At 36.5% G+C, this 12725-nt stretch overlaps 1 protein-coding gene across 1 annotated transcript; it reads left to right on the top strand.

Moving 5' to 3' along the window:
* The first annotated feature begins 369 nt into the window (after positions 1-369).
* LOC149533521 (potassium transporter 1-like) lies at positions 370-5972 on the top strand. Its single transcript, XM_089807722.1, has 9 exons — positions 370-1078; positions 1176-1407; positions 1530-1775; positions 1896-1946; positions 2841-3101; positions 3341-3393; positions 3502-3616; positions 4152-4406; positions 4498-5972. Exons 1-9 carry the CDS (start codon positions 1016-1018, stop codon positions 5562-5564), a joined length of 2343 nt encoding a protein of 780 aa, XP_089663848.1. The 5' UTR covers positions 370-1015; the 3' UTR covers positions 5565-5972.
* Positions 5973-12725: the final 6753 nt, after the last annotated feature.

The following is a 12725-nucleotide window of genomic DNA, read 5'->3' as shown; positions in this document are numbered from 1 at the left end:
TTCAACAAAAAAAACCCTAAAAAAACAAAGGCCGTAGCAAAGAGTGGATGGTGGCCGAATGACCATGATCATAGTTAAAAGTTTAAAGCATGGCCGGCAGGGTCGCTAGCGAGGTGAATCAACATCAACATTACGTATAGTGAGTGAGTGGATAGTGGACCAAACGTTCACATGCCTTTTTTTGCCAATGTCTATGCCGGCATCAAATCGACTGTTTTTAAAAGTTAAATTGAAAATTATTTTAAAACTGTATCTTAAATTAAAATTTATTTTAAAATTACGGTTTTGATACCAGCATAGACACGGCCGCCTTGCTATCATTTTCATTTCATTTCTTTATATAAATCGCCGGTCGTTCATTTTTAAAAAGATCGCGTGTTATGCAAGGAATATGCGCAAGAAAATAGCACTCATTTTCTCATTTCAATATCACTGAAATTTTGATAGCCTAATCCATCCAAAAGCTTCCCCATAGAAAATTTGATAATCATTCCAAATCTTATCAGGGATGCAGAGTCTTGTTAGAATTTCAAATTATTATGATAAAAATGTTCAAGTGTGGCAGATACGGGCATGTATATTTTAGGGGTTTTTTTTGTCAGTCAGGATAAGGGTTTGGTGACCTGCTGACTGGCCGTCACAGCTGTCCGTAAAAGTTGTACGAGCAGTCTATTTGAACTCGAAGAATGACGTCAGGCTGTAAACAGGGGTGAACAGCTGGTGTCTTTTGGGGGCTGTGGACGTGTGTTATTTCTGGCGGTTTGGGGAAAACTTGTGGGAATGAATTGAATGGATGACAGGCGATGACAAAAGATAATTGGAAATGAAGGAAAACGACGAGGAGGACAATCATAATGAAAGAGGATTCGATTTTCTTTTGCTTACTGAGGGAGTGCCATTAAAATGTTTCAAGATTAGTGCCCACTTCAGAAGGCTTTGCATTGGTTAAGTATTTGAACAACATTTAATAAGTAATGCCTTTTGGATTGGTGGGGGGAGGAATTTAAAGGGAGAAATGGATGTTGAGGCGGCGGCGCTGGGAAGAGGAGGAACTGTGAGGGAGAGGTTTGGGAAAAAGGTAAGGCAAATTTGATTGTGAAATTATGTTTAGTAGAATTTTGATTTGGTTTAAGATTAATTAGTGGAAGTTCTGATGAAATTGGGGGCTTGTACAGGCTTCATATGCGACAGCTTTGGCTTTGGCGTATCAGAGCTTGGGTATAGTGTATGGGGATTTGAGCACGTCACCTCTGTATGTTTACAAGAGCACTTTCTCTGGAGCTTTGACGCTTCGGGAGCGGGAGGATGAGGTTCTTGGAGTTCTTTCGTTTATTTTCTGGACCTTTACGCTCATTCCGCTCTTTAAATATGTGTTCTTCGTCTTGACTGCGGATGACAACGGTGAAGGTACTTCAATTTTGGGTGTCTAGTTTTTTTTTTCTATCTTTGGGTTGCTCCCTGGTTCGAATCTCAGAGAATGAGCTCTGAATTCTTGAAATTTTTATCTTGGTGTTGCGGAACTATGATAGGTGGGACTTTTGCTCTGTATTCGTTGCTATGTAGACACGCCAATTTGAGCCTTCTGCCCAATCAGCAAGCACTAGATGAGCAGCTATCGACTTATCATGCCGGGATAGCGCGACAGAGCGGCCTGAGTTATTCGATCAAGGCGTTTTTGGAGAAACGTCGCAACTTCCGTGTTGGGCTTTTGTTCGTTGTGCTGCTGGGAACATCCATGGTAATTGGCGATGGTGTGCTGACGCCTGCAATTTCTGGTAAATTCCCAGACTGAATTATTCTTGCAATTTTATTGCATTGTAATGAATCCACGTCAATTGTTCTTTTTTTGTTCTCTCTTAGGGTTTCCTTATTCATTCTTTTTGGGATTTTGGCAGTACTTTCAGCCGTCCAGGGGATCAAAGTGAAGGCTCCGAATCTCGAAGAAAGTAAGCACAACCTCAGTTTACATGAACTCAATTCTTTTTTCGTATTTTTTGAAGCTGGGGAAGCTGCTGACAGGGTGCATTGTGGTTATTGCCTTTGAGATCCTTTTGGGTTTATTTAGAACTCGAGAAACCTAAGTTTTAAGGAATTGTAGATGGATTCTTTGTTTTTGAATTTGGGCATGGCGTTGGAGGCTCACTTGAATTTTGACAATGCGCGTTCTGGTTATTGCGTGTGTGATCTTTTCAATCCTTTCAGGTTTCTTGACAGCTTGGAAGATCATAAATTATTTCTATTTTTATTTATTTTTAACTTGGTGACGATTTTGGGGTTCGCTTGATTCTGACAGGTATTGAAAACATTCTTGGGTTTTTGAAAAACCTTAGTTAAGAACTGGAGATGGATTGTCTATTTCTGAATCCGCAATGGCCTTGGGGTTCAATTTGATTTTTGGCAGGGTACATTGTGTTGGGTTCATCTGGAACATGGAAAACTGAACTGTTAAAGTTTGTGATGGACTCGCGTTTTTTTTAATTTGGGAATTGTGTTTGGGACTCGCTTGAATTTTGGCATAGTATGTTCTGGTTATTGTGTGTGTGATCCTTTTGGGTTTCTTTAGAAATCTTAGTTTAACAAGTTTTGGCTTGTCTGTTTCTTGAATGTCCGGATTTGGTTTTGGGAATTCACTTGAATTTAGACAGGGTACACCGTGGATATTGTGTGTCAAATCCTTAATTGAGTGTTAGTTATAGATTGTTGGTTTTTGAATTTAAAGATGGTGTTGGCAGTCCATTTGAATTTGAATTTGAAGTTTATTGGGAACTCGAGAAATCTTAATTTTAAGAATTGAAATGATTTGTTTGCTTTTAGAATCTGATTGTGTTGAATTCTGTCAGGGTACGTTGTACTTATTGCGTGCGTGATCTTGGTGGCTCTCTTTGCACTCCAGCACTTTGGGACACGGAAGGTTGCCTTTCTGTTTGCACCCATTGTGATAGCTTGGCTTATTTGCATCAGCAGCATTGGTGTTTACAACATAATTCACTGGAACCCTGAAGTGTTCAAGGCCATGTCACCGGTTCACATGATTAAGCTCCTGAAGAAGTGCAAAAAAGTTGGCTGGGAGTCCCTTGGAGGCATAGTTCTTTGCATTACAGGTTTGCCTCTATCGCAGGACTCTTCTAGTATATCTTAGGGATTTCTTTTGAATGAGATCCTCTAGGGAAACAATGTCTTTAAAGGGAAGTTGTATGACATCTAAAATCCCTTGACATTGAGTAACGGTTAAGTAAATATTAGATAGTTGCGGTGAAAGAAGGAACAAAATGAAGTCGCTTAAGAGGTTGCCTTGCTGGGAGGTCATTCTTAAGAATTTACTGTTCCATCTCATTCACAGGTGCGGAGGCCATGTTTGCTGATTTGGGACACTTTTCACAGTCATCTATCAAGGTAAACAAATTTTCTCTTCTCCACTACTGCAATTGGTGATTGAGCAACGCTTAAGTTTCAATTAGAGTCTTAACTCTGAGGTGGATAATCCTGTCTTTGTCATGACAGATAGCTTTCACAGGATTTGTGTATCCTTGTTTGGTTCTTGCCTACATGGGTGAAGCTGCATATCTTACCAAGCACCCACATGATTTACATAGGAGCTTCTACATGTCCGTCCCAGGTGAGCATATGTGCTAAAATAATATATGATTTTTACTGATTACTGAAGAGATTTGAATGAAGCTTAGTAACAGAGATTGATTCGAATGAACGTACTGCATAAGAGTGGAAAATACTAACCATGGTGTTTACACGTTAAACATTTTAAGAAAACATTTTTTTAACCATGTTCTAGTGTGACGTTCTCTGTGGTCTTTTAGAACAGAATTTTTTTTCTGACTGGTGATCAAGCACTTTTATCAGATCTTTTAGATTTCCACAATCCATGCCAACTTCTGAATTTGATTGTGTAGAGTTTTTTAACATTTAGGATCATACTACATGATCCATCATCAGGATGCAAGAAAACAAAAGGAACATAAGATGATGGATGATGTAGTATGATTGGAAACCTTGATGATAAAAGCTCTACACAATCAAATCCAATCCAGAAGTTCAAAGTATACGAACACTTTTATTCTTTATCATTTATATATTTTAAATAATAAGAATTGGAAGGCTTGTATGACTCTACTTGCCGCTGGATTATGTTGCAGAAGCTGTATTCTGGCCGGTCTTTATAGTGGCTACCTTGGCAGCAGTGGTAGGAAGTCAAGCAGTCATCTCAGCTACATTTTCAATAGTCAATCAGTGTTCCGCCTTGAGTTGTTTCCCTCGGGTAAGAGTTATTCACACCTCAAAACAGATATACGGGCAGATATACATACCAGAAGTAAACTGGATTCTTATGTTCCTCTGCTTGACTGTCACCATTGGCTTCAAAGATACAAATATGATCGGTCATGCTTACGGTACTTCCTTTAATCCTCTACATTTCTAGTGCTTAAGATACAAATATGATCGGTCATTTTCATCAACATGAATTTCTTGATTTCTTCGCAGGTCTTGCGGTTACAACAGTCATGTTTGTAACAACTTGCTTGATGGCTTTGGTGATTATCATGGTATGGCAGAGAAGTGTATTTGCAGCAGGGGCCTTTTTTATCATTTTCGGATCTGTTGAATTACTCTATATCTCCGCTAGCCTTATAAAAGTTTTAGAAGGGGGCTGGGTCCCTCTAGTACTATCTTCAATTTTCATGGCGATTATGTGCATTTGGCATTATGGAACTTCAAAGAAGTATGAATTTGACCTGCAAAACAAGGTCTCAATGGAGACAATTCTGAATCTTGGATCTGGTTTAGGTATAGTGCGTGTTCCTGGGATTGGACTTATCTATACAGAGTTAGTAACAGGAATTCCTGCCATCTTTGGCCATTTTGTGGCAAATCTTCCAGCTTTTCACAAGGTGCTTGTCTTTATCTGCATAAAGTCGGTTCATGTTCCGTATGTCCCTATAGAGGAACGCTGCCTCATAGGCAGAATAGGCCCAAAAGAATATAATATGTTCAGGTGCATTGTGAGGTATGGTTACAAGGATATCCACCAAGAAAACCATGATTTTGAGAATCATCTAGTTATGAATATTGCAGAATTAATGAAGAGGGAAAGTGAAGAGGAAAATGTTTCACACAATGCTAGAAGAATTGATTTTTATGACAAAATGTCAGTATTTGGGACACCTTCGGAATCATTGATGAAGATGGTTGTTTCAGATGATAAGGAGGGAGATGGCATTATTCCATACCCTAATTCTCCAGTGGACGAAGCCGTTGTCAGCTTAGCTCCAAAAAGGAAAAAGAAAGTGAGGTTCCAAGTGCCAGTGAGTCCTGAAATTGATTCTACCATAGGGGAGGAGCTTATGGAGCTGCTGGAAGCACAAGATGCAGGGGTTGCTTACATATTGGGCCACTCTTATGTTCAGGCTAAGAAATCATCTTGTCTACTGAAGAAAATAGCCATAAACTTTGCATATGCTTTTCTTAAAAAGAATTGCAGAGGTCCTAGTATGGTTCTTGGTATTCCTCATTTTGCCTTAATTGAGGTGGGCATGATCTACTATGTGTGAACAAAACCTGTACATTTGCTAAAAGATACTTGCACTAGACCAAATGCCACAGCCCATTTTTCCCCAACTGGCCCGTATACTTCAGAAAGAGGTTGAAAACTTGCTGAAACACTTTCTGAATTATGATGTACATTGCAGAGACTTTGCCTTGTGGTAAAGGAAAGTGCAAGTCGTATCCCAAATCTCTTTTGAAGAGGTATGTACATTTTTTTGCATGAGAAACGCCAAAACAAAATTGGGCATACGCAAGATTTATTAATTTCAAACTGGGCATCGTTTTTTGTTTACAGAACCCAATGTAGAGAATTTGCACTGAGTGGATTTCAAGACCAATTATACTAACTTTTTGGTCGCTGTAAAATTTCCCGGTTTTTTGAGAAGTAATTGATATTAATAATTCTTTGGTAACTGAAAGTACGTTGAAACATATGTCAGGCTTCAACTTTTGTTCCTAAAAATCTTTTACGGGTTCTTTAGCATTCTCGCCACGACTTACACAGTCAAATCTACAAGAACAGTCACCTAATATTATTTGATTACAACTCTACAGTCCAGATATTCAAGAAATGACAGCTTTTCGCACGCATAATGATAAATGTCATTACTCACCACAACGCTGTCAGGCCTATCTAAACTTCAATTGTTTTGTTGTTGAGCAATACGGTATCCAGGGGCCATTAACTTTTCTTCATTGCATTAAAAGCAGATATATACTTCCTCGAAAAGAAATTTCCCTCATGATTGGGAGTGAAATATCTCTTTCAATTTCGTGAATATCTTGCATCTTCGAGTTTTTTTTAATATTTATCCTTGAATTTTAATTAATAGAAAAGATCTATTCATAAAAAAATCTATTTCAATTTAGCTTTGGTGCTCATTGTCAACTGCAAGCTGCATTAATTTCTAGAAAATCCTCAATTTTATTCTTATTTAATGAACAAAAAGTAGAATGTGTATAAAAGAATGGAGGCAATCTTTTTGGGGTCCATGAATGTTTTGTCTCGTTGGCAATTCCTTCATATGAGGCATGCCATCCAATATGTACTTGATTTAATAGCTTTAATTTTTATAAATAAAATTAAAAATTATATTAATAGTGGTTATGTGACTTTCAAAAAATTTGAGTGTTGATCTTCACATAGTTTGTAGTCCAAAATAACAAAAAATTAGAAGAAATTACAATGTTTTTGAAAAAAAAAAAGATTAGCTTGTATCCATATTTTGTGTTGTTTAATCAAAGGGTATATAAATGTAAGATATTTAGCTACTTTTTAATGCACAAATTAAGAACATATAATTAAATAAGGAAGACTGAAAAAATAACTCTGATTTATCTTGTGTTGTTTAAACAAGGGTATAGAAATGTAGGATATATAGCTACTATTAATGCACAAATTAAGAACATATATAATTAAATAAGGAAGATTGAAAAAATAACTATGATTATTATTCACAAAAAATAACATGACCTAAATACATAAATTGATGTAATCTAATATGTTTTCATTCAATTTTCTTTTACATATTTTACCACATTGTGAAAATAGATTATACAAGTTGAAAACAAGTGCCATGTAATGACATAGTACTTGCCTAATTTGGTAGTTAGGTCTAATTACAATATTACATATCATTTTAATTTTAGTGTTAATTGATATATTTTTTTTCTATAAAATTATTTATTATATAATTGAAATTGTAATTGTAATTTAGTTGATATAATTACTAGTATAATATATCTTAAATAAATCTTTCTAAAGAAATGCCGATAGATATCCACTACAAAATAATTATAATTTAATTTACTACATTTAAAATTATGTATATTTTCTTTATCTCTTTTTAATTTGATTTTTTACTAACTTAATATTTTTATTTTTATTTCTTAAAAAATGGATGATTTATATAAAAATTATAATTTAAATGGATATTTTATGTGGTATTTATTAAATTGTTTATAAAAGTATATTCTATTTACTAGTATAGATATCTTTAAAAAATCTATCTAAAGAAATGCCAATAGATATCCACTACAAAATAATAATAATTTGATTTACTACATCTAAAATTATTTATATTTCCTTTATCTCTATTTATTTAGTTTTTTACTAACTTAATCTTTTTATTTTAATTTCTAAAAAACTAGATGATTTATATCTCCAAATATTATAATTTAAACAAATATTTTATGTAGTATTTATTAAATTATTTTTAAAAGTATATTTTGTTTATAATAAGATTTAAACTTTTGACATGTAGATGGTTGTCAAATTTAACCTAGAAGAGTAAAAGTTAACATTAACACGCTCATACCATCCCACTCTACCCATTTTGCCATTGAAGAATGCCTATCGGCATTAATAATAAGATTTAAACTTTTTTTTTGATGAATAGTCACTTCGTTATATTAAAAAATACAATAAAGTTGCATGTTCACACAAAAGGGGCTAGGGGAAATAGGATCACCTCACGAGTTCATATGGCCACAGGTTAGAAATCAACTATTCATAAAAAAAGAACTTTTAGAAAATATTAGAAAATATAGAAATCTTCAAGCTGCCAGCGCAACGCCAGTCGAGGGAGGATCCTTATCATCGGAGCCCCACTCGAGGGTGGGGTGAGTAGATGGCTCAGAGGGAGCCCATCCATCATCATCAACAACAACATGTTCTTCATCTTTCTCTCCCTTAGGCCTAGGAGGAGAAATGGCTTAGTCCAGCCGGGGAAACACCCACTTGGGGTCTGAGTGCACAGAGGGCCAATCGGTAGCAGGAGCAACAGGAGGAGCCATTGGAGATCACCCTAAACTAGACCTCTAGGGAGGTGAGGTAGAGTAGTGCCGACCACCAGAAAACCTCCAAAAGAGTGGCACTGACCAAAGGACCACCGTTGGGAGAGCAGTGCGGCTAAGAGTGAGGTGTGTGTGAGCAACGAGCAAAACTACTGTCCTTGATAGTGACTGCGAGGAGTACAGTCGTTGGAGGCCAAATCTGGTGGAACACGAGCTACCATAAAGGGGGCATTTCCCTAATGAGCTAAAAGCTCTTGTAAGTGAGCCACCTCCAAGGCCACTTTATCTGTTTGTACTTGAATTTGCAACATGACATTGTTATAAATACATGCTTTAGTGTACATAGTGACATTAATGTCAAGTGTGTTGTTAGCATAAATAACTGCATTGCGATCTTTTCAAATGGTAAATAAGATCTCCAATCTGAAAAGCATGCCATATCTGGGCATACTTGAAGGGTATCTGAGTATTATCACCCAGAACAACCATATGCTAAGAAAAAGGTTCTAGGCAGAAGGGGTGAAAGAGATCACAGATCCATCCCCAGTAACACTGAGCTCATCTATAGAACCAAAAAAATGTGCAAAAAAGTCTCTAGTTGACCACAGAAAGGGCAACAGGGGTCAGGAACTCCCAGGTGCCGTAGCCGGGGGCCCAAAGGCAAGCCCTAGAAAATAATACACTAGGCAAATGATATGAGGAAGAAGATGATGGATTTTAAGAGAGAGAGAGAGAGCCTTGGCAATGATCTTGTAGGAGACATTTAGCAAAGTAATAAGCCTCCAATTGCATATGTCTTTAGGGTCACCCAACTTAGGTATGAATTTGATATCCCCCTTGTTAATAATATTGCCTAGAGAATGAGAATTGTAGGCCTCTAGGTAGATCTTATGTAGATTTGGTCCAATCTCGTCCCAAAATGTTTTGTAAAATTCACAAGGGAAGCCATCACAACTAGGGGCCTTATCGTTCGCCATGGAGAAGATAGCTTCCTTGAGGTCCACTAAAGTGAGCTTCTGCTCATAGAATGCAAATTGTTCTGGAGCGAGTCTTCTAGGAGTGATAGCCAAACAAGCTTGCAAGGCTTGGCTTCGGGCTACTAAGGGACCCTGTGTTGTGAAAACTTTTCATAGTGGTGAACAAAAGCTTGGAGAATGTCAGGAAGCTCACAGAAGGAGTGTTGACCCTCCCAAATGTGTTTGATCCCCATCGTAGAGTGGCGAGCCCTCAACACATTGAAAAATTCCTTGGAAGCTTGATCGCCAACCTCCAACCAGTGAAGGCAGGCTTTAAGTTGAGCTCCCCGGGTAGTATAATTTTCTACAAGCTACTTTTGGTGGTGAAGGTTGGCAAGTGGAACCTGGAGATTTGTATCAAATAGATTCATGGCAAGAGCTTCAGTGGCTATACAAAGATCTTTGGTAGTGGGCTCATAGGATCTCTTGCGGTAAGTGGCCAGTTACCTCCCATAAATGTGAAGAAACCTTATAGTATGAGTGATGGTGTCATTCCTTCATTGAATCCACCCAAAGGAATAGTGGGGCCTAGGTTCAAGGTTCCAAGTTTGTAAAATATGAGTGGCAGTGGGAAAATGGGATAGCATTGAAGATAGCATTGAAGTATTAAGGTAAAATTGAGTTTTACAATTACAAGGAGGGGCGAAATGCTAGGTAACGGAGAAGTGGATGGGAAAATGGTCCAAAAGAGTCATGTTAGGGAGTGAAGTGATAGGTAGCAGACTCGTGTGAGAAAAAGAGAAAAATGACTGAGCAGAAATCATAACACAGTCCAACCTTTTAAGGACCCTATTAGCTCTCTTGAAAGTTGGACCATGTGTAAATGCCATTAGTCTGGCAGCAATGAACATTGGGATCAAAAAGACCTAACTTGTTCTGCATGTAAAACTAGGCTTCTTGCTCTACATCTAACCATCGAAAAAGTAGAAGGCCCACTTTATCAAGAGCCAACTCAACCATATTAAACTCTCCATAGAATATCTAGGTGGTAGGCGACAAAGAATCAGCTAGCCACCTCCACAAGTGTGAGCTCTCAACCACATCATCAGGGGCATAGATATTGACAATGCCAAAAGAATGATTTTGAAACGACAACAAAATCCAAACAACTCTCTACATGGGGTCAGAACCATGGAAAATAACAAAAGAGAAAAGCCGAGGGGAGAGGAGAGTGATTACACCACCTCGACCAACTTCATGCTGAGAAGCAAAGCTAACATCATCCTGCCATATCACATGGCAAGATAAGTTGAGAATAAACCTAGAGACTTTGACTTCTTACAGGCATAGAACATCAATATTGCCAAGTCTACGCTTGGTATCACAAATTGTTGCTACATGCGAAAATGGCCTTGTCGAGAATATGCTCGCACAAATTTGTGCCCAAGGTATTTCACAAGGTAATTCCTCTCTTGACTTGGTTTTGAATATTTTTTATTTTGAATCTGCTTGTCAATGGCTAATAACCTTATTGGGTATTTTGTGGGTTGCACTCCATCTGAAAGTACACTATGTGAATGGGTATCCAAGGCCTGGTCCCCCTAGGGGATTCGCTTTGAAGGGATTCAGAACCTCACTAGAGATTTAAACTTTTGACATGTAGATGGTTGTCAAATTTAACCTAGAAGAATAAAAGTTAACATTAACATGCTCACACCACCCCACTCCCCCATTCTACCATTGTAGAATGCTTATCGATATTAATAATAAAATTTTGAAATTAAAAAAAATATATTATAAAATTATAATTGTAATTTTAATAAACTCAATAAATTTATTTATATTTTATAATAATTTATAGAGTGATTGCAATATTAGTTTTACAATTTAATTTAGATTATTAAATATGAGAAATAAATAAATTGAATTATAAACTAAAAAGAAGATATATTATTTTAACTTAATTTTATTTATGCACTTCCATGAACCACATTCTCACTTATATGATCACTCTATTGAAAATGTAAGATAATTTCACCATAGCACACTTTCATTTACCTTTTATTAATATGTTTTATTACACAATTATATATTTGATAGTAATTTAATTCAATGTGACAAACCAACAATAACAAAGAGAAAATTTTCTTGTGGTGGATTATTGGGAAGAGAGTAAGTGGTTGGATCTCAATAGAGTGGACCCCAATTTGGGTGAACTTAGTAAGTGCCTAAATGTGTTCTTCTTAAATCAAAATGAGGATGAACTGATTTGGAAAACTGAACCCAATGGTGTGTTTTCTATAGCTTCTACCAATGATGACTCCTTTGGTGATTATGATGAACCGTGCTGGGCTAAGGCTTGGATGAAAGGTATGACACCTAAAGTCAATATTTTCTTTTGGATCCTTTTGCAAAATAAAGTCCTAACTCTGGATAATCTTAAAAAGAGAGGGTTTATTATTACTAATAGATGTGTTCTTTGTAAGAATGATGGGGAATCCATTGACCACATCACTTTGCATTGTCCTTTTACCAAGAAGATTTGGGATAAAATTTGTAGCTTATTGAATGTTGAATGGGTGTTCCCATCCATTATTTAGTTGTTCTTTACTAGTTGGAAGCCCCCCTCCAAGAATACCTTGCTTGCTAAACTATGGGATTTCATCCTTCCATATTTGGGTTGGAGTATTTGGAAGGAGCACAATGATAGGATCTTTAGAGATGTGGAGTCTAATCCTAATCAAGTTTTCCTTAAGACAAAGATCCTTATAATTGAGAATATTAAACTATTGGTTCTGAACAACAACTTGGTAATGAGTGGGAAGATCGAGTTCTCCATAATTGGAATTTGAAAAGTTTGTGTATGGGTGTTCAAAGACCTAATCCCAAAGAATATGCAAGATGGGATTGTCCTTTGGAGAATTGGTTCAAGATAAACTTTGATGGGGCTTCAAAAGGAAACCTAGGAAAAGTAGGGTGTGGTATTGTGATAAGGAATTCTAATGGTGATAATATGGGAAGTATGAGTATCCCAATAAAAAATCAAACAAATTATGTTGTTGAAGCCTCTACTGCCCTTCATGGTCTTATTTATGCTAAGAAAATGAATATGAAAAAAATATGGGTGGAAGGTGACTCACTCAATATTATTAATTGCCTTAATAAAACTTCTAAAACTTTGTGGAAAATTAGTAATATTATCTTTGAGGCTATTAACATTATTAAATCCTTTGATTCTTGTGTTATAAATCATAATTTTAGAGAAGCTAATTGTATAGCAGATTGGGCAGCAAATGTTGCATGCCATAGTGATCATATTATCATTTGGGAACATTATGATCCTTTATCTCTGGATGGTTGCCAATTCTTTCATCATGATAAATGGAGGCCTATGCAAAAAAAAAATTTAAATAT

This window comes from Cupressus sempervirens, chromosome 10 (genome assembly GCF_028749045.1).
Source record: "Cupressus sempervirens isolate cs-2001-9-10 chromosome 10, ASM2874904v1, whole genome shotgun sequence".
Taxonomy (NCBI): domain Eukaryota; kingdom Viridiplantae; phylum Streptophyta; class Pinopsida; order Cupressales; family Cupressaceae; genus Cupressus; species Cupressus sempervirens.
Note: the sequence above shows the minus strand (reverse complement) of the source record. Positions and strands in the feature narration are given on the sequence as shown.